General features: G+C 43.3%; 1 protein-coding gene across 2 annotated transcripts in view; it reads left to right on the top strand.

Annotated features, from left to right (window-relative positions):
* LOC124021560 (casein kinase I-like) overlaps positions 1-14,761 on the top strand; it is a 55,922-nt gene extending 41,161 nt beyond the window's left edge. For both annotated transcript variants that reach the window (XM_046336699.1, XM_046336700.1), the window contains one exon: positions 14,588-14,761. In XM_046336699.1, the coding sequence (XP_046192655.1) occupies positions 14,588-14,638 (51 nt within the window). In that variant the 3' untranslated portion in view covers positions 14,639-14,761. The remainder of the gene's footprint in view (positions 1-14,587) is intronic.
* The last annotated feature ends 8,946 nt before the right edge of the window (positions 14,762-23,707 follow it).

Raw genomic sequence — 23,707 nt, 5'->3', positions numbered from 1 at the left:
CGTAAGGCTCAGATCCAGATCCAGAGTATGCCATCGTAGATACACCCCGTAAGGCTCAGATCCAGAGTATGCCATAGTAGATACACCCCGTAAGGCTCAGATCCAGAGTATGCCATAGTAGATACACCCCGTAAGGCTCAGATCCAGAGTATGCCATAGTAGATACACCCCCGTAAGGCTCAGATCCAGAGTATGCCATAGTAGATACACCCCCGTAAGGCTCAGATCCAGAGTATGCCATAGTAGATACACCCCGTAAGGCTCAGATCCAGAGTATGCCATCGTAGATACACCCCGTAAGGCTCAGATCCAGAGTATGCCATCGTAGATACACCCCGTAAGGCTCAGATCCAGAGTATGCCATAGTAGATACACCCCCCGTAAGGCTCAGATCCAGAGTATGCCATAGTAGATACACCCCGTAAGGCTCAGATCCAGAGTATGCCATCGTAGATACACCCCGTAAGGCTCAGATCCAGAGTATGCCATAGTAGATACACCCCGTAAGGCTCAGATCCAGAGTATGCCATCGTAGATACACCCCGTAAGGCTCAGATCCAGAGTATGCCATAGTAGATACACCCCGTAAGGCTCAGATCCAGAGTATGCCATCGTAGATACACCCCGTAAGGCTCAGATCCAGAGTATGCCATAGTAGATACACCCCGTAAGGCTCAGATCCAGAGTATGCCATAGTAGATACACCCCGTAAGGCTCAGATCCAGAGTATGCCATAGTAGATACACCCCGTAAGGCTCAGATCCAGAGTATGCCATCGTAGATACACCCCGTAAGGCTCAGATCCAGAGTATGCCATAGTAGATACACCCCGTAAGGCTCAGATCCAGAGTATGCCATAGTAGATACACCCCGTAAGGCTCAGATCCAGAGTATGCCATAGTAGATACACCCCGTAAGGCTCAGATCCAGAGTATGCCATCGTAGATACACCCCGTAAGGCTCAGATCCAGAGTATGCCATAGTAGATACACCCCGTAAGGCTCAGATCCAGAGTATGCCATAGTAGATACACCCCGTAAGGCTCAGATCCAGAGTATGCCATAGTAGATACACCCCCGTAAGGCTCAGATCCAGAGTATGCCATAGTAGATACACCCCGTAAGGCTCAGATCCAGAGTATGCCATAGTAGATACACCCCGTAAGGCTCAGATCCAGAGTATGCCATAGTAGATACACCCCGTAAGGCTCAGATCCAGAGTATGCCATAGTAGATACACCCCGTAAGGCTCAGATCCAGAGTATGCCATAGTAGATACACCCCGTAAGGCTCAGATCCAGAGTATGCCATAGTAGATACACCCCGTAAGGCTCAGATCCAGAGTATGCCATAGTAGATACACCCCGTAAGGCTCAGATCCAGAGTATGCCATAGTAGATACACCCCGTAAGGCTCAGATCCAGAGTATGCCATAGTAGATACACCCCGTAAGGCTCAGATCCAGAGTATGCCATCGTAGATACACCCCGTAAGGCTCAGATCCAGAGTATGCCATAGTAGATACACCCCGTAAGGCTCAGATCCAGAGTATGCCATAGTAGATACACCCCGTAAGGCTCAGATCCAGAGTATGCCATAGTAGATACACCCCGTAAGGCTCAGATCCAGAGTATGCCATAGTAGATACACCCCGTAAGGCTCAGATCCAGAGTATGCCATAGTAGATACACCCCGTAAGGCTCAGATCCAGAGTATGCCATAGTAGATACACCCCGTAAGGCTCAGATCCAGAGTATGCCATAGTAGATACACCCCGTAAGGCTCAGATCCAGAGTATGCCATAGTAGATACACCCCGTAAGGCTCAGATCCAGAGTATGCCATAGTAGATACACCCCGTAAGGCTCAGATCCAGAGTATGCCATAGTAGATACACCCCGTAAGGCTCAGATCCAGAGTATGCCATAGTAGATACACCCCGTAAGGCTCAGATCCAGAGTATGCCATAGTAGATACACCCCCGTCCAGAGTATGCCAGGCTCAGATCCAGAGTATGCCATCGTAGATACACCCCGTAAGGCTCAGATCCAGAGTACGCCATCGTAGATACACCCCGTAAGGCTCAGATCCAGAGTATGCCATCGTAGATACACCCCGTAAGGCTCAGATCCAGAGTATGCCATCGTAGATACACCCCGTAAGGCTCAGATCCAGAGTATGCCATAGTAGATACACCCCGTAAGGCTCAGATCCAGAGTATGCCATAGTAGATACACCCCGTAAGGTTCAGATCCAGAGTATGCCATAGTAGATACACCCCGTAAGGCTCAGATCCAGAGTATGCCATAGTAGATACACCCCGTAAGGCTCAGATCCAGAGTATGCCATAGTAGATACACCCCGTAAGGCTCAGATCCAGAGTATGCCATCGTAGATACACCCCGTAAGGCTCAGATCCAGAGTATGCCATCGTAGATACACCCCGTAAGGCTCAGATCCAGAGTATGCCATCGTAGATACACCCCGTAAGGCTCAGATCCAGAGTATGCCATAGTAGATACACCCCGTAAGGTTCAGATCCAGAGTATGCCATAGTAGATACACCCCGTAAGGTTCAGATCCAGAGTATGCCATAGTAGATACACCCCGTAAGGCTCAGATCCAGAGTATGCCATAGTAGATACACCCCGTAAGGCTCAGATCCAGAGTATGCCATAGTAGATACACCCCCCGTAAGGCTCAGATCCAGAGTATGCCATAGTAGATACACCCCCCGTAAGGCTCAGATCCAGAGTATGCCATAGTAGATACACCCCGTAAGGCTCAGATCCAGAGTATGCCATAGTAGATACACCCCGTAAGGCTCCACTCTGGAATCTCCGGTTCTGGAGGACCAGAAACATTCCATTCTGGAACTCTTGGTGATGTAATAAAGAAGAGATGGAGTTCTATCCACAGATTCAGTTCCACATTCTTTCCATGTTCCGCATTCCCCAATTAATAGGAATTCAAGTTCTCTAGAACAAGGATTCTAACCATCTCTGAACCCTCATGCACTTGTAAAATAGTTCATAACCCCTGTACTTGACCTCAGCCCTCCTTAACTAGGTCTGGTTCACCTTATGACCTTACAAGACTGTATGATATGGGCTATATAACATAAGTTTTAAGGTAGACCTTCACTGACCCAGACAATACCCTCTGTTAGGTAGTGTTTGGTTTAAGCTCTTCCATTCACCCTCTGTAGTGGACATATTGAGACACATCTCATATACTAGTTGGACATTATTCTTCCCATGGTCCATACACAGGGCCTTCAGAAGGTATTCACAGCCCTTGACTTGATCCATATGTTATCACATCCTGAATTTAAAATGGATGACCTTTAGATAGTCACTGATTTTGGGTTTCTGTAAATTCTGATTTACACAATACATTTTCTATCCTGAATCCTGAATACAAAAGCCTTATGTTTGGGACAAATCCAGTCCAACACTTCTCTGAGTACCGCTCTTCATATTCTCAAGCGTAGTGGTGGCTGCATCATGCTATGGGTATGCTTGTCATCGGCAAAGACTAGGAAGTTAAGGATAAAAAATAAACCGAATGGAGCTAAGCACAGGCACAATCCTAGAGGAAAAACTGGTTCAGTCTGTTTTCCACCAGACACTGGGAGATGAATTCACCTTTCAGCAGGACAATAACCTAAAACACAAGGCCAAATCTACACTGGAGTTGCTTACCAAGACGACATTGACTGTTCCTGAGTGGCCGAGTTACAGTTTTGACTTAAATCAGCTTGAACATCTAAAGACTAGAAAATGACTGTCTAGCAATGATCAACAACCAACTTGACAGAACTTGAAGAATTTTAAAAAGAATAATGTGCAAATATTTGTACAATCCATGTGTGTAAAGCTCTTAGAGAATCACCCAGAAATACTCGCAGCTCTTAGACTCACCCAGAAATACTCACAGCTCTTAGAGACTCACCCAGAAATACTCACAGCTCTGAGAGATTCACCCAGAAAGACTCACAGCTCTGAGACTCACCCAGAAACACTCACAACTCTGAGAGATTCACCCAGAAATACTCACAGCTCTGAGACTCACCCAGTAATACTCACAGCTCTTAGAGACTCACCCAGAAATACTCACAGCTCTGAGACTCACCCAGAAATACTCACAGCTCTTAGACTCACCCAGAAATACTCACAGCTCTGAGACTCACCCAGAAATACTCACAGCTCTTAGAGACTCACCCAGAAATACTCACAGCTCTGAGACTCACCCAGAAATACTCACAGCTCTGAGACTCACCCAGAAATACTCACAGCTCTTAGAGACTCACCCAGAAAGACTCACAGCTCTTAGACTCACCCATAAATACTCACAGCTCTTAGAGACTCACCCAGAAATACTCACAGCTCTTAGACTCACCCAGAAATACTCACAGCTCTTAGAGACTCACCCAGAAATATTCACAGCTCTTAGAGACTCACCCAGAAATACTCACAGCTCTTAGAGACTCACCCAGAAAGACTCACAGCTCTTAGACTCACCCATAAATACTCACAGCTCTGAGAGACTCACCCAGAAATACTCACAGCTCTTAGAGACTCACCCAGAAATACTCACAGCTCTTAGAGACTCACCCAGAAATACTCACAGCTCTTAGAGACTCACCCAGAAATACTCACAGCTCTTAGAGACTCACCCAGAAATACTCACAGCTCTTAGAGACTCACCCAGAAACACTCACAGCTGAGACTCACCCAGAAATACTCACAGCTCTGAGACTCACCCAGAAACACTCACAGCTCTTAGAGACTCACCCAGAAATACTCACAGCTCTTAGAGACTCACCCAGAAATACTCACAGCTCTTAGAGACTCACCCAGAAATACTCACAGCTCTTAGACTCACCCAGAAATACTCACAGCTCTGAGACTCACCCAGAAACACTCACAGCTCTTAGAGACACACCCAGAAATACTCACAGCTCTGAGACTCACCCAGAAACACTCACAGCTCTTAGAGACTCACCCAGAAATACTCACAGCTCTTAGAGACTCACCCAGAAATACTCACAGCTCTGAGACTCACCCAGAAACACTCACAGCTCTGAGACTCACCCAGAAATACTCACAGCTCTTAGAGACTCACCCAGAAATACTCACAGCTCTGAGACTCACCCAGAAATACTCACAGCTCTGAGACTCACCCAGAAATACTCACAGCTCTTAGAGACTCACCCAGAAAGACTCACAGCTCTTAGAGACTCACCCAGAAAGACTCACAGCTCTTAGAGACTCACCCAGAAACACTCACAGCTCTGAGACTCACCCAGAAACACTCACAGCTCTGAGACTCACCCAGAAACACTCACAGCTCTGAGACTCACCCAGAAACACTCACAGCTCTGAGACTCACCCAGAAACACTCACAGCTCTTAGACTCACCCAGAAATACTCACAGCTCTTAGAGACTCACCCAGAAATACTCACAGCTCTTAGAGACTCACCCAGAAACACTCACAGCTCTGAGACTCACCCAGAAATACTCACAGCTCTGAGACTCACCCAGAAACACTCACAGCTCTTAGAGACTCACCCAGAGAGACTCCTAACAGTCTCTATCGCCTGCTCCCAGCTCTTAGAGACTCACCCAGAGAGACTCCTAACAGTCTCTATCGCCTGCTCCCAGCTCTTAGAGACTCACCCAGAAATACTCACAGCTCTTAGAGACTCACCCAGAAATACTCACAGCTCTTAGAGACTCACCCAGAAACACTCACAGCTCTGAGACTCACCCAGAAACACTCACAGCTCTTAGAGACTCACCCAGAGAGACTCCTAACAGTCTCTATCGCCTGCTCCCAGCTCTTAGAGACTCACCCAGAGAGACTCCTAACAGTCTCTATCGCCTGCTCCCAGCTCTTAGACTCACCCAGAGAGACTCCTAACAGTCTCTATCGCTGCTCCCAGGTCGCTGCCAGAGGTGATTCCAACAGGTATTATTGACTCAGGAGGGTGAATACTTATCTCATCAGTATATATTAGTGTGTTGTTTTCCATTTAATAAAAAATACAAGTTAGAAATGTTCTTCCACTTTGACGTTTTCTGTAAGTTCTCTGAGATGGCTGGGGTTTCTGTAAGTTCTCTGAGATGGCTGGGGTTTCTGTAAGCTCTCTGAGATGGCTGGGGTTTCTGTAAGCTCTCTGAGATGGCTGGGGTTTCTGTAAGCTCTCTGAGATGGCTTGGGTTTGTAAGTTCTCTGAGATGGCTGGGGTTTCTGTAAGCTCTCTGAGATGGCTGGGGTTTGTAAGTTCTCTGCTTGGGTTTCTGTAAGTTCTCTGAGATGGCTTGGGTTTCTGTAAGTTCTCTGAGATGGCGTGGGTTTCTGTAAGTTCTCTAAGATGGCTGGGGTTTCTGTAAGCTCTCTGAGATGGCTGGGGTTTCTGTAAGTTCTCTGAGATGGCTGGGGTTTCTGTAAGCTCTCTGAGATGGCTTGGGTTTGTAAGTTCTCTGAGATGGCTGGGGTTTCTGTAAGCTCTCTGAGATGGCTGGGGTTTGTAAGTTCTCTGCTTGGGTTTCTGTAAGTTCTCTGAGATGGCTTGGGTTTCTGTAAGTTCTCTGAGATGGCGTGGGTTTCTGTAAGTTCTCTAAGATGGCTGGGGTTTGTAAGTTCTCTGCTTGGGTTTCTGTAAGTTCTCTGCTTGGGTTTCTGTAAGTTCTCTGCTTGGGTTTCTGTAAGTTCTCTGCTTGGGTTTCTGTAAGTTCTCTGCTTGGGTTTCTGTAAGTTCTCTGCTTGGGTTTCTGTAAGTTCTCTGCTTGGGTTTCTGTAAGTTCTCTGCTTGGGTTTCTGTAAGTTCTCTGCTTGGGTTTCTGTAAGTTCTCTGCTTGGGTTTCTGTAAGTTCTCTGCTTGGGTTTCTGTAAGTTCTCTGCTTGGGTTTCTGTAGGTTCTCTGCTTGGGTTTCTGTAAGTTCTCTGCTTGGGTTTCTGTAAGTTCTCTGCTTGGGTTTCTGTAAGTTCTCTGCTTGGGTTTCTGTAAGTTCTCTGCTTGGGTTTCTGTAAGTTCTCTGCTTGGGTTTCTGTAAGTTCTCTGCTTGGGTTTCTGTAAGTTCTCTGCTTGGGTTTCTGTAGGTTCTCTGCTTGGGTTTCTGTAAGTTCTCTGCTTGGGTTTCTGTAAGTTCTCTGCTTGGGTTTCTGTAAGTTCTCTGCTTGGGTTTCTGTAAGTTCTCTGCTTGGGTTTCTGTAAGTTCTCTGCTGGGGTTTCTGTAAGTTCTCTGCTGGGGTTTCTGTAAGTTCTCTGCTGGGGTTTCTGTAAGTTCTCTGCTTGGGTTTCTGTAAGTTCTCTGCTTGGGTTTCTGTAAGTTCTCTGCTTGGGTTTCTGTAAGTTCTCTGCTTGGGTTTCTGTAAGTTCTCTGCTTGGGTTTCTGTAAGTTCTCTGCTTGGGTTTCTGTAAGTTCTCTGCTTGGGTTTCTGTAGGTTCTCTGCTTGGGTTTCTGTAAGTTCTCTGCTTGGGTTTCTGTAAGTTCTCTGCTTGGGTTTCTGTAAGTTCTCTGCTTGGGTTTCTGTAAGTTCTCTGCTTGGGTTTCTGTAAGTTCTCTGCTTGGGTTTCTGTAAGTTCTCTGCTTGGGTTTCTGTAAGTTCTCTGCTTGGGTTTCTGTAGGTTCTCTGCTTGGGTTTCTGTAAGTTCTCTGCTTGGGTTTCTGTAAGTTCTCTGCTTGGGTTTCTGTAAGTTCTCTGCTTGGGTTTCTGTAAGTTCTCTGCTTGGGTTTCTGTAAGTTCTCTGCTGGGGTTTCTGTAAGTTCTCTGCTGGGGTTTCTGTAAGTTCTCTGCTGGGGTTTCTGTAAGTTCTCTGCTGGGGTTTCTGTAAGTTCTCTGCTGGGGTTTCTGTAAGTTCTCTGAGATGGCTGGGGTTTCTGTAAGTTCTCTGAGATGGCTGGGGTTTCTGTAAGTTCTCTGAGATGGCTGGGGTTTCTGTAAGTTCTCTGAGATGGCTGGGGTTTCTGTAAGTTCTCTGCTTGGGTTTCTGTAAGTTCTCTGCTTGGGTTTCTGTAAGTTCTCTGCTTGGGTTTCTGTAAGTTCTCTGCTTGGGTTTCTGTAAGTTCTCTGCTTGGGTTTCTGTAAGTTCTCTGCTTGGGTTTCTGTAAGTTCTCTGCTTGGGTTTCTGTAAGTTCTCTGCTGGGGTTTCTGTAAGTTCTCTGAGATGGCTGGGGTTTCTGTAAGGTCTCTGCTTGGGTTTCTGTATGTAACAGCCACTGCCAAATGCCTGACTGCGTTTATACAGAAATAATTCATTAACTATAATCCACCTGCTGCATCCAAACACCCTCATCCAAACACCCTCATCCAAACACCCTCATCCAAACACCCTCATCCAAACACCCTCATCCAAACTCTCATTTCAGTTTGATGTTCTCAAACTAAAGAGAGAGTGTGTGTACAACCTGCCCTCCTTATTGAATGGACTGAATACAGCAAAGCATTTAAACATGTATATTTGACCTTTATTTATCTAGGAAAGTCAGTTAAGAACAAATTCTTATTTACAATGACGGCCTAGGAACAGTGGGTTAACTGGCCTAGGAACAGTGGGTTAACTGGCCTAGGAACAGTGGGTTAACTGGCCTAGGAACAGTGGGTTAACTGCCGTGTTCAGGGGCAGAACGACAGATATTTACTTTGTCAGCTCGGGGATTCGATCTAGCAACCTTTCAGTTTCTGGCCCAATGCTCTAAACACTAGGCTACCCTGCCTCTAACCACTAGGCTACCCTGCCTCTAACCACTAGGCTACCCTGCCTCTAACCACTAGGCTACCCTGCCTCTAACCACTAGGCTTCCCTGCCTCTAACCACTAGGCTTCCCTGCCTCTAAACACTAGGCTTCCCTGCCTCTAAACACTAGGCTTCCCTGCCTCTAAACACTAGGCTTCCCTGCCTCTAACCACTAGGCTACCCTGCCTAGAGCTACCCTGCCTCTAACCACTAGGCTACCCTGCCTCTAACCACTAGGCTACCCTGCCTCTAACCACTAGGCTACCCTGCCTCTAACCACTAGGCTGCCCTGCCTCTAACCACTAGGCTACCCTGCCTCTAACCACTAGGCTACCCTGCCTCTAACCACTAGGCTACCCTGCCTCTAACCACTAGGCTACCCTGTCTCTAACCACTAGGCTACCCTGCCTAGAGCTACCCTGCCTCTAACCACTAGGCTACCCTGCCTCTAACCACTAGGCTACCCTGCCTCTAACCACTAGGCTACCCTGCCTCTAACCACTAGGCTACCCTGCCTCTAACCACTAGGCTACCCTGCCTCTAACCACTAGGCTACCCTGCCTCTAACCACTAGGCTACCCTGCCTCTAACCACTAGGCTACCCTGTCTCTAACCACTAGGCTACCCTGCCTAGAGCTACCCTGCCTCTAACCACTAGGCTACCCTGTCTCTAACCACTAGGCTACCCTGTCTCTAACCACTAGGCTACCCTGCCTCTAACCACTAGGCTACCCTGCCTCTAACCACTAGGCTACCCTGCCTCTAACCACTAGGCTACCCTGCCTCTAACCACTAGGCTACCCTGTCTCTAACCACTAGGCTACCCTGCCTAGAGCTACCCTGCCTCTAACCACTAGGCTACCCTGCCTCTAACCACTAGGCTACCCTGTCTCTAACCACTAGGCTACCCTGCCTCTAAACACTAGGCTACCCTGCCTCTAACCACTGGATGTTCAGTTCGACTCTTCCACTCTAGAGGCATAATCACTGTCCTCTAGTCACGTTAATACATCCTTCAGTCAGCTTATAGAAAGACCATGGTGTTCGCGACAACAGTGTCTGTTTTGGTTCTTTTGTTCTCTCTGTCACTCATGGCCCCTTCTCGCCCTCTAGTGGAAGGAGGCCACATTACAGCCCAGCCTCAGTCCTCTCCACAATCCTGTTGATTATCAAATCACATGTTATTGGTCACATATTTAGCAGATGTTATTGGTCACATATTTAATAGATGTTATTGGTCGATACACATATTTAACAGATGTTATTGGTCACATATTTAACAGATGTTATTGGTCGATACACATATTTAACAGATGTTATTGGTCACATATTTAGCAGATGTTATTGGTCACATATTTAACAGATGTTATTGGTCACATATTTAACAGGTGTTATTGGTCACATATTTAGCAGGTGTTATTGGTCACATATTTAACAGGTGTTATTGGTCACATATTTAACAGATGTTATTGGTCACATATTTAACAGGTGTTATTGGTCACATATTTAACAGATGTTATTGGTCACATATTTAACAGGTGTTATTGGTCACATATTTAACAGATGTTATTGGTCACATATTTAACAGATGTTATTGGTCCATACACATATTTAACAGATGTTATTGGTCACATATTTAGCAGATGTTATTGGTCACATATTTAACAGATGTTATTGGTCCATACACATATTTAACAGATGTTATTGGTCACATATTTAACAGATGTTATTGGTCCATACACATATTTAACAGATGTTATTGGTCCATACACATATTTAACAGATGTTATTGGTCACATATTTAACAGATGTTATTGGTCCATACACATATTTAGCAGATGTTATTGGTCACATATTTAACAGATGTTATTGGTCACATATTTAACAGATGTTATTGGTCACATATTTAACAGATGTTATTGGTCCATACACATATTTAACAGATGTTATTGGTCACATATTTAACAGATGTTATTGGTCCATACACATATTTAACAGATGTTATTGGTCGATACACATATTTAGCAGATGTTATTGGTCACATATTTAACAGATGTTATTGGTCACATATTTAACAGATGTTATTGGTCACATATTTAACAGATGTTATTGGTCCATACACATATTTAATAGATGTTATTGGTCCATACACATATTTAACAGATGTTATTGGTCCATATTTAGCAGATGTTATTGGTCACATATTTAACAGATGTTATTGGTCACATATTTAGCAGATGTTATTGGTCACATATTTAACAGATGTTATTGGTCACATATTTAACAGATGTTATTGGTCACATATTTAACAGATGTTATTGGTCCATATTTAACAGATGTTATTGGTCCCATATTTAACAGATGTTATTGGTCCATATTTAACAGATGTTATTGGTCCATATTTAACAGATGTTATTGGTCCATATTTAACAGATGTTATTGGTCACATATTTAACAGATGTTATTGGTCCATACACATATTTAACAGATGTTATTGGTCCATATTTAACAGATGTTATTGGTCACATATTTAACAGATGTTATTGGTCCATACACATATTTAACAGATGTTATTGGTCACATATTTAACAGATGTTATTGGTCCATACACATATTTAGCAGATGTTATTGGTCACATATTTAACAGATGTTATTGGTCACATTCACATATTTAATAGATGTTATTGGTCACATATTTAACAGATGTTATTGGTCACATATTTAGCAGATGTTATTGGTCACATATTTAACAGATGTTATTGGTCACATATTTAACAGATGTTATTGGTCCATACACATATTTAACAGATGTTATTGGTCACATATTTAACAGATGTTATTGGTCCATACACATATTTAACAGATGTTATTGGTCACATATTTAACAGATGTTATTGGTCACATATTTAACAGATGTTATTGGTCACATATTTAACAGATGTTATTGGTCACATATTTAGCAGATGTTATTGGTCCATACACATATTTAACAGATGTTATTGGTCACATATTTAACAGATGTTATTGGTCCATACACATATTTAACAGATGTTATTGGTCACATATTTAACAGATGTTATTGGTCACATATTTAACAGATGTTATTGGTCACATATTTAACAGATGTTATTGGTCCATACACATATTTAACAGATGTTATTGGTCACATATTTAACAGATGTTATTGGTCACATATTTAACAGATGTTATTGGTCACATATTTAACAGATGTTATTGGTCACATATTTAGCAGATGTTATTGGTCACATATTTAACAGATGTTATTGGTCCATACACATATTTAACAGATGTTATTGGTCACATATTTAGCAGATGTTATTGGTCCATACACATATTTAACAGATGTTATTGGTCCATACACATATTTAACAGATGTTATTGGTCCATACACATATTTAACAGATGTTATTGGTCCATACACATATTTAACAGATGTTATTGGTCACATATTTAACAGATGTTATTGGTCACATATTTAACAGATGTTATTGGTCCATACACATATTTAACAGATGTTATTGGTCCATACACATATTTAAAAGATGTTATTGGTCCATACACATATTTAGCAGATGTTATTGGTCCATACACATATTTAACAGATGGTATTGGTCACATATTTAACAGATGTTATTGGTCCATACACATATTTAACAGATGTTATTGGTCACATATTTAACAGATGTTATTGGTCACATATTTAACAGATGTTATTGGTCCATACACATATTTAACAGATGTTATTGGTCCATATTTAACAGATGTTATTGGTCCATACACATATTTAACAGATGTTATTGGTCACATATTTAACAGATGTTATTGGTCACATATTTAACAGATGTTATTGGTCCATACACATATTTAACAGATGTTATTGGTCACATATTTAACAGATGTTATTGGTCCATACACATATTTAACAGATGTTATTGGTCACATATTTAACAGATGTTATTGGTCACATATTTAACAGATGTTATTGGTCACATATTTAACAGATGTTATTGGTCACATATTTAGCAGATGTTATTGGTCACATATTTAACAGATGTTATTGGTCACATATTTAACAGATGTTATTGGTCCATACACATATTTAACAGATGTTATTGGTCACATATTTAGCAGATGTTATTGGTCCATACACATATTTAACAGATGTTATTGGTCACATATTTAACAGATGTTATTGGTCCATACACATATTTAACAGATGTTATTGGTCACATATTTAACAGATGTTATTGGTCCATACACATATTTAACAGATGTTATTGGTCACATATTTAACAGATGTTATTGGTCCATACACATATTTAACAGATGTTATTGGTCACATATTTAGCAGATGTTATTGGTCCATACACATATTTAAGATGTTATTGGTCACATATTTAACAGATGTTATTGGTCACATATTTAGCAGATGTTATTGGTCCATACACATATTTAACAGATGGTATTGGTCACATATTTAACAGATGTTATTGGTCACATATTTAGCAGATGTTATTGGTCCATACACATATTTAACAGATGTTATTGGTCACATATTTAACAGATGTTATTGGTCACATATTTAACAGATGTTATTGGTCCATACACATATTTAACAGATGTTATTGGTCCATATTTAACAGATGTTATTGGTCCATACACATATTTAACAGATGTTATTGGTCACATATTTAACAGATGTTATTGGTCACATATTTAACAGATGTTATTGGTCCATACACATATTTAACAGATGTTATTGGTCACATATTTAACAGATGTTATTGTTCACATACACCTATTTAGTAGATGTTATTGCTGCTTAGGAGCTAGAAGCACATCTGCCCTAGTGGTCTCCCGAGTGTCGCGGCGGTCTGTAGTGAGGCCTCACTACAGACACTCTGGTTCGATTCCAGGTTGTATCGTAACCGGCTGTGATTAGGAGTCCCATAGGGCGGCGCACAATTGTCCCAGCATCGTCCGGGTTTGGCCGGTGTAGGCCGTCATTGTAAATAAGAATTCAGTTTAAATATTTGTAAAAATGCCCGACAGCAGCTTCTATCTCAAGGTTATCAGACTGTTAAACAGCCATCACTAGCCGGCTTCCACCCTGTTATGTAACCCTGCACATTAGAGGCTGCTGCCCCATATACAGTGGGGAGAACAAGTATTTGATACACTGCCGATTTAGCAGGTTTTCCTACTTACAAAGCATGTAGAGGTCTGTCATTTTTCATTTTTATCATAGGTACACTTCAACTGTGAGAGAGGGAATCTAAAACAAAAATTCAGAAAATCACATTGTATGATTTTTAAGTAATTAATTAGCATTTTATTGCATGACATAAGTATTTGCTACATCAGAAAAGCAGAACTTGATATTTGGTTCAGAAACCTTTGTTTGCAATTACAGAGATCATACGTTTCCTGTAGTTCTTGACCAGGTTTGCACACACTGCAGCAGGGCTTTTGGCCCACTCTTCCATACAGACCTTCTCCAGATCCTTCAGGTTTCGGGGCTGTCGCTGGGCAATATGGACATTCAGCTCCCTCCAAAGATGTTCAATTGGGTTCAGTTCTGGAGACTGGTTAGGCCACTCCAGGACCTTGAGATGCTTCTTACGGAGCCTGGCTGGCTGGCTGGCTCTATAACCTGGATGTTTGTAGACTATAGACTGTAATATTTGAGGGCTCTCTCTCCCTCCCTCCTGTGTGTTGTGTTCAACCTCTTAAATCCCTCCCCTTTTCTAACGTGTAAATGTCACTGTCTATGGCTACTGTACTAACTTATCTGTCTCTCTGCCCTCTCTGTCGTCTCCAGGCTCTCTCTCGTGTCACCCCCAGTGGCCTCCAGTCAGCAGCCCCTCGATGAGTCCCTCTGCCCCCATCAGCACCACCATCACCACCCTGGAGGGTTAAACCAGGCACGGCCCTAACCATACCACACACCAACACACACACCATACCACACACCAACACACACAATACCACACACCATACCACACACACCATACCACACACCAACACACACAATACCACACACCATACCACACACCAACACACACACCATACCACACACCAACACACACCATACCACACACCATACCACACACCAACACACACAATACCACACACCATACCACACACCAACACACACAATACCACACACCATACCACACACCAACACACACAATACCACACACCATACCACACATACCACACACCAACACACACACCATACCACACACCAACACACACAATACCACACACCATACCACACACCCAACACACACAATACCACACACCCAACACACACAATACCACACACCATACCACACACCATACCACACACCATACCACACCATACCACACACCATACCACACAATACCACACACCATACCACACAACCCACCACACACCAACACACACACCATACCACACACCAACACACACAATACCACACACACCATACCACACACACCAACACACACACCATACCACACACCAACACACACGTCAATACCTGGAGGACGCTTACTGAAACAACCAGTCGACCCATCGGATGCCTGGACTCTTACACAATCAATCAATCAAAAGGCAGGACAAGGACCTCGTCATCCGCTAGCAACTCCATCCATCCAACCAGCCAATCAAAACACAGACTGATGCTCTGCCTCTTTGACATCAACTGATTTCTGCTAAGTAACAAGCTCATGCTGTTGTAACAGGGTGGACGACACACACACTCTCTCTCACACACACACACACGACTCCGAGAGCGTTCAGCCGTGCTCATCGGGGATTGAGGAGGAGGAGGAGATGAGACGGGGATGGAGGAGGAGAAACAAGAGAGGGGGGAAGGAGGGATTTTGTTGCCCATGGCACACCCAGAACAGTCACTGCCCCCCCCACCCCTCTGCTTTCGTGAACCCCAGCGAGGACACTGACATGGGGCACAGAGACCTGCTTAACGCCCCTTAAACACCTCATCCTCCATCACTTCTCTCCCTCTCCTCCTCCATCACTTCTCCCCCATCACTTCTCTCCCTCCCTCTCTCTCCTCCTCCATCACTTCTCTCCCTCTCTCTCCTCCTCCATCACTTCTCTCCCTCTCTCTCCTCCTCCATCACTTCTCTCCCTCTCTCTCCTCCATCACTTCTCCCCCATCACTTCTCTCCCTCTCTCTCTCCTCCATCACTTCTCTCTCTCCTCCGTCACTTCTCTCTCTCTCTCTCCTCCTCCGTCACTTCTCTCTCTCCTCTGTCACTTCTCTCCCTCTCTCTCCTCCTCTGTCACTTCTCTCCCTCTCTCTCCTCCTCCGTCACTTCTCTCCCTCTCTCTCCTCCTCCGTCACTTCTCTCCCTCTCTCTCCTCCTCCGTCACTTCTCTCCCTCTCTCTCCTCCCCCATCACTTCTCTCCCTCTCTCTCCTCCTCCATCACTTCTCTCTCTCCTCCGTCACTTCTCTCCCTCTCTCTCCTACTCCATCACTTCTCTCTCTCCTCCGTCACTTCTCTCTCTCCTCCGTCACTTCTCTCCCTCTCTCTCCTACTCCGTCACTTCTCTCTCTCCTCCGTCACTTCTCTCCCTCTCTCTCCTACTCTGTCACTTCTCTCCCTCTCTCTCCTCCTCCGTCACTTCTCTCCCTCTCTCTCCTCCTCCGTCACTTCTCTCTCTCCCTCTCTCTCCTCCTCCGTCACTTCTCTCCCTCTCTCTCCTCCTCCGTCACTTCTCTCCCTCTCTCTCCTCCTCCGTCACTTCTCTCTCTCTCTCTCCTCCCCCATCACTTCTCTCCCTCTCTCTCCTCCTCCATCACTTCTCTCTCTCCTCCGTCACTTCTCTCCCTCTCTCTCCTCCTCCATCACTTCTCTCCCTCTCTCTCCTCCTCCGTCACTTCTCTCCCTCTCTCTCCTCCTCCGTCACTTCTCTCCCTCTCTCTCCTCCTCCGTCACTTCTCTCCCTCTCTCTCCTCCTCCGTCACTTCTCTCCCTCTCTCTCCTCCTCCGTCACTTCTCTCCCTCTCTCTCCTCCTCCGTCACTTCTCTCCCTCTCTCTCCTCCTCCGTCACTTCTCTCCCTCTCTCTCCTCCTCCGTCACTTCTCTCCCTCTCTCTCCTCCTCCGTCACTTCTCTCCCTCTCTCTCCTCCTCCGTCACTTCTCTCCCTCTCTCTCCTACTCCGTCACTTCTCTCCCTCTCTCTCCTACTCCGTCACTTCTCTCCCTCTCTCTCCTCCTCTGTCACTTCTCTCCCTTTCTCTTCTCCTCCGTCACTTCTCTCCCTCTCTCTCCTACTCCGTCACTTCTCTCCTACTCCATCACTTGTCTCCCTCACTCTCCTCCTCTATCACTTCTCCCTCACTTCTCTCCCTCTCTCCCTCTGTCCTCCTCCATGCTGAACCAGATGCTCCTCCCAGCCAGACAGTTCTCCTCCAGAGTTGCTATCCTGATAAAAACCATCAGCTTGTTTCTCTTTCCTGTTGTCTTTTACTTTATTTACTTGACTTTTTCCTCTGTTTGTATTTTAGGTGAAGTTGATTAAAAGTTGTTTGTACTGGCAGTGTTCTACACTGACTGTGAGTGTTGCTGTTTTATACGGTTGAGAATATCAACTGACTCATGCCAATCATAAATCGTGTCTAAGTGAAAAGTCAAGTGTGTTTTCTGTTTGCAAGAGAGACGATGGAAGTAATATAGAATGAATAACTCCTAATTGAAACTCTGAAGGTCATATGAGAGAGGTCTGTTTGTGCAGCGGGAGATGGTCTGGGTTCCATTTTGTGTCCTCAAAAGACTCTCTTAATCCCCACAATGCAATGCCGAGAAAGAGAGTACTATTCTCCAACTGGACAGCGGGTTTGTTTTAGAGGGAAGACGTTTTAATGTGTCCCAAACACCACCCTACTCCCTATGGGCTCTGGTCCATTTTATTGGTCACATACACGTGTTCAGCCGATGTGGGTGTAGCTACATGCTTGTGGACTGAATAGGGATTAGGGTGCTGCTTGCCGATGTGGGTGTAGCTACATGCTTGTGGACTGAATAGGGATTAGGGTGCTGCTTGCCGATGTGGGTGTAGCTACATGCTTGTGGACTGAATAGGGAATAGGGTGCTGCTTGCCGATGTGGGTGTAGCTACATGCTTGTGGACTGAATAGGGAATAGGGTGCTGCTTGCCGATGTGGGTGTAGCTACATGCTTGTGGACTGAATAGGGATTAGGGTGCTGCAGGAGATGTGTCCCTCTCTGTTGTTTTTAAAGGGGACTGGGAGAAAGCAAATCCTCTACTGTTCTGAAGGTGACTGTGAGTGTGTGACAGTTTTAAATAATGACTGGTTGGTTGTCCATAGGGATGGGGGGGGTTGCCGATGTCTTCTCTGCTAGTCAGTCTGTTTCTCCATCACCTCGTCTCTCTTCAGCCTCCTCTTCCTCTTCTGCTGTTGGTGTTCTGGGGCTGAAAGCTGTGAATCACCCTGCTAGTCAGTCTGTTTCTCCATCACCTTGTCTCTCTTCAGCCTCCTCTTCTGCTGTTGGTGTTCTGGGGCTGAAAGCTGTGAATCACCCTGCTAGTCAGTCTGTTTCTCCATCACCTTGTCTCTCTTCAGCCTCCTCTTCTGCTGTTGGTGTTCTGGGGCTGAAAGCTGTGAATCACCCTGCTAGTCAGTCTGTTTCTCCATCACCTCGTCTCTCTTCAGCCTCCTCTTCCTCTTCTGCTGTTGGTGTTCTGGGGCTGAAAGCTGTGAATCACCCTGCTAGTCAGTCTGTTTCTCCATCACCTCGTCTCTCTTCAGCCTCCTCTTCCTCTTCTGCTGTTGGTGTTCTGGGGCTGAAAGCTGTGAATCACCCTGCTAGTCAGTCTGTTTCTCCATCACCTCGTCTCTCTTCAGCCTCCTCTTCCTCTTCTGCTGTTGGTGTTCTGGGGCTGAAAGCTGTGAATCACCCGTCTCCACTCTCATGTAGCAGTTATTTTTGTTGTTGAACTTGTTGGTCAGTTAAATGTGTGTGTGGGGGGGTCTGCTTTAAAATGCCTATTTCAACCTATGCTTTCAATCCACCACAATCTCAAACTTTTTATTTATTTTTCATTTTGTTATCAATCAATATTTTAAAATGTTTTTAATGTAATGAAACTACGTTTCTAAGAAAAAAAGTGATCTGATAATTGCCAGAGAGCAAAGTCTGGTTTGGTGGATGTACAGGAAACTATCGACCAATGCTACGTTTCTCTCTCTTCTGGTTGTCCTATTGGTTAGTTCAGGAAGAGGGCCAACCCACTGGTCACATCATTCAGTGTACTACTGCCTCAGGGTGCTGTAGGCCTTTTCTGTAGTCTGGGTTAAAGGGGGGTTTAGTGGTAGCCTGTTCCTGGATCAGTTTGTGCTGTCTTGTCAACTTTATCACTCCGTGCATTATAATGAGTGACAAGGAGTTGGCAAGAGAGTCCAACCAGATCTGAGACCAGACTAGTTTAGTGCGTCTGTCTTCTGTTGTCATGTATATAGGATGTACCTAGTACTCAACGGTGAAATATCATGTCTGCATTAGGAGCTGGTAGCAGTTCCAGGATCAGATGTATTCTTTTCCTCCTAATGGTTAAGGTTAGGAGTTAGTTGGATAACCTGGTCCTAGATCTGTGGTTAGGGTTAAGCTCTACCTCCAGCTCTGTATTAGCCACTGTGTGTAGTATGATGATGATGATGATGATGATGAAGGTAGTGTATGGGAGGGGGGTTGAATGCTTCACTCCATTGTAGTTTTGGGTAAGTTAGTTTTAAACCCTCGAACCGACCGGCTGATGGTCTCAACAAAAAAAAAAGAACCTCCCACCTCATTCTCTTCAGTGTGGGATTGTGGGTAATGACGATAAAGGTACACTTGTGTTAAGTACAGTTCTCTACGTGGGATCTCTCGTTTCTCTCTGGGTATGTTATGTCTTTCCCTTCTCTCTCTTTATTTCCTTCTTGTTTTGTGTTTGCATATCTACGTGGGGACGGACTCCGGAAACCTTGCGTTGGTTCCCACAATGCATCGCTCACTGAGTCATGGGAAGTCTTGTCGTTTTGCTCATCATTTGTAATGCCACTGTATTTGTGTATTTTAACATTGTGTAAATAAATGAATAAGTCCTTGTTGTGTCACTACAGTTTTCATTGATGAGCATGTGGCTTCAGCAGTCAAACGGTTTTATAGCGATGTTAGACTCTGTTTTATAACGTTTTATAGAGTGGTTAGACTGTTTTATAGCGTTTTATAGCGTTGTTAGACTGTTTTATAATGGTGTTAGACTCTGTTTTATAACGTTGTTAGACTCTGTTTTATAGCGTTGTTAGACTGTTTTATAACGTTTTATAGCGATGTTAGACTCTGTTTTATAGCGTTGTTAGACTCTGTTTTATAATGTTTTATAGAGTGGTTAGACTCTGTTTTATAGCGTTGTTAGACTGTTTTATATAACGTTTTATAGCGATGTTAGACTCTGTTTTATAGCGTTGTTAGACTGTTTTATAACGTTTTATAGCGATGTTAGACTCTGTTTTATAATGTTTTATAGAGTGGTTAGACTCTGTTTTATAGAGTTGTTAGACTGTTTTATAACGTTGTTAGACTCTGTTTTATAGCGTTGTTAGACTCTGTTTTATAACTTTGTTAGACTCTGTTTTATAACGTTGTTAGACTCTGTTTTATAACGTTGTTAGACTCTGTTTTATAACGTTGTTAGACTCTGTTTTATAACGTTGTTAGACTCTGTTTTTATAGACTCTGTTTTATAACGTTTGTTAGACTCTGTTTTATAACGTTGTTAGACTCTGTTTTATAGTGTTGTTAGACTCTGTTTTATAACGTTGTTAGACTCTGTTTTATAACGTTGTTAGACTCTGTTTTATAACGTTGTTAGACTCTGTTTTATAACTTTGTTAGACTCTGTTTTATAACTTTGTTAGACTCTGTTTTATAACTTTGTTAGACTCTGTTTTATAACGTTGTTAGACTCTGTTTTATAACGTTGTTAGACTCTGTTTTATAACTTTGTTAGACTCTGTTTTATAACGTTGTTAGACTCTGTTTTATAGCGTTGTTAGACTCTTTTTTTATAGCGTTGTTAGACTCTGTTTTATAGCGTTGTTAGACTCTGTTTTATAACGTTGTTAGACTCTGTTTTATAGCGTTGTTAGACTCTGTTTTATAACGTTGTTAGACTCTGTTTTATAACGTTGTTAGACTCTGTTTTATAACGTTGTTAGACTCTGTTTTATAGCGTTGTTAGACTCTGTTTTATAACGTTGTTAGACTCTGTTTTATAACGTTGCTAGACTCTGTTTTATAACGTTATAAGCTATGTTATTTATTGAAAGTACCTGGAACTTTGCAAACGTAATCTTCACCCAGGTGAGGCCACAGCCTGCATTCAGCCCACAATATGGCTGCGTCCCAATCGTCTAAAGACGCGTCCTCTGCTTCGTCTACACACAGATCTGAAACTATAGGATGGAAGTGCGAGAAATAATTATCCTTGATTTGCTTCCACAGCTCAACCGCTTACAGATCAGTGCAGAATGAAAGCTCGTCTTATTGGACGAGCTCACAAAGGTCCCACCCTGTTTGGACCCGTTTGTTTTCCTGATTGGTTCCTGATGAGTACGCCCGCAGGTTCACCCAGATGTTCACATATAAGACAGGTCCATAGAGGCCTGGTGTAAGTACATCGAAGCATTTAAATACAGGAAGGGTATTATTAGCCTTTTCGAAGACATTGACAAACGGTACACACACTTTAGAGCACAATACACACGTAGCTCAGTTGGTAGAGCATGGCGCTTGTAACGCCAGGGTAGTGGGTTCGATCCCCGGGACCACCCATACGTAGAATGTATGCACACATGACTGTAAGTCGCTTTGGATAAAAGTGTCTGCTAAATGGCATTATTATTATTATAGATCATAGAGCGCTTCGGACTGTATAGACCTTCGTGATACATGTCGTAGTACCACAGCATAGAAACACTAATACACCCTAGAGAAGTCTGTTTTTGGTGGGTCGTGAGAGTGGTTTGAAACGAGGAGAAGAACAATATTTTACAAAGGACATATTTGTGTAGTGTGTGTTCAGTAGTTGTTCAATTAATAAAAATGACTACTCTGTTTGCATTCTTTGGGAAGTTTTAAACAGAAATGAAATTGCACAACTGACAAATGAACCCAACATAATGTCAACAAGCAACGTACACAGGAAATGACCTCAGCGTGGAACATTGTGATTGTGTCAGTGTGTGAGTGTCTGTGTACGTGCATGTGGTTTGTGTAACGGATTTTACCACAGAACCGGAGGACAGAGGCGACATGTGTTCAATGGAAGCAGCAGATGCTAAAAAGAGGACACACACACACACACACACACAGGGGAAGGCAGGGTAGCGAGAGCAGCTCTCTCCTTATTTAACATCAACCGGAGTGACGTCAACAAAACCTCAGAACTAGAACATGGCCGTTTATTCAGTCATTATTCATCACTCAGGACAAGTATGACTGAAACACATGGTTCCACAGGGTCAAAGTGGATACTCAGGACAAGTATGACTGAAACACATGGTTCTACAGAGTTGTATACTCAACAAGGACAAACACATGTATAGTCAGAAGTCAGGACAAGTATGACTGAAACACATGGTTCCACAGAGTCAAGGTGTATAGTCAGGACAAGTATGACTGAAACACATGGTTCTACAGAGTCAATGGTTCTAGTGTATACTCAACAAGTATGACTGAAACACATGGTTCTACAGAGTCAAGGTGTATATGACTGAAACAGGTTCTACAGACAAGTATGACTGAAAACACATGGTTCTACAGAGTCAAGGTGTATACTCAGGACAAGTATGACTGAAACACATGGTTCTACAGAGTCAAGGTGTATAGTCAGGACAAGTATGACTGAAAACACATGGTTCTACAGAGTCAAGGTGTATACTCAACAAGTATGACTGAAACACACATGGTTCTACAGAGTCAAAGTGTATAGTCAGAACAAGTATGACTGAAACACACATGGTTCTACAGAGTCAAGGTGTATACTCAACAAGTATGACTGAAACACACATGGTTCTACAGAGTCAAAGTGTATAGTCAGAACAAGTATGACAGAAATAACACATGGTTCTACAGAGTCAAGGTGTATAGTCAGAACAAGTATGACTGAAACACATGGTTCTACAGAGTCAAGGTGTATAGTCAGAACAAGTATGACTGAAAACACATGGTTCCAAGTATGACTGAAACACATGGTTCTAGAGTCAAGGTGTATAGTCAGAACAAGTATGACTGAAAACACATGGTTCCACAGAGTCGTGCTTGGAAGTTCTCTGATAACCAACATTTGGGAGTTTGGGAAATATTCTAAGGTACTGTTAGTCTTCATGTCTTATCTACTATCTGATGTAACCAAAGTGCCAAATAACAAAATAATCCGAACTGACTCCAATTAGATATTAAGGATCTAAACTTGAATAAGATTATAAACATATCATCTATACTGAGCAACTGACAAGAACAATAAACCTTGACTTTAAATTGTGTCTTGTTGTTTATGTGGTGTTTTCAGTTCTAACTCTGTGAGGTGTTTAGTTCCATTGTGTAGCTCCCAACAGATAAACAAGGGATGCATCCCAAATCAAATTTTATTTGTCACATACTTCGAATACAACAGGTGTAGTAGACCTTACAGTGAAATGCTTACTTAACAGGCTCTAACCAATAATGCAGTTTTAAGAAAAATAAGTGTGAAGTATTGTATTTACTAAAATAAAGTGAAGTAAAAAATTAATAAATAAAAAATGGATGAAAATAGAAAAATAACAAATAATTAAAGAGCAATAATAAAATAACAGTAGTGAGGCTATATACAGGGGGTTCCTGTACAGAGTTAATGTGGGGGCTATATACAGGGGGT

This window comes from Oncorhynchus gorbuscha, unplaced genomic scaffold (genome assembly GCF_021184085.1).
Source record: "Oncorhynchus gorbuscha isolate QuinsamMale2020 ecotype Even-year unplaced genomic scaffold, OgorEven_v1.0 Un_scaffold_1129, whole genome shotgun sequence".
Taxonomy (NCBI): Eukaryota; Metazoa; Chordata; class Actinopteri; order Salmoniformes; family Salmonidae; genus Oncorhynchus; species Oncorhynchus gorbuscha.
Note: the sequence above shows the minus strand (reverse complement) of the source record. Positions and strands in the feature narration are given on the sequence as shown.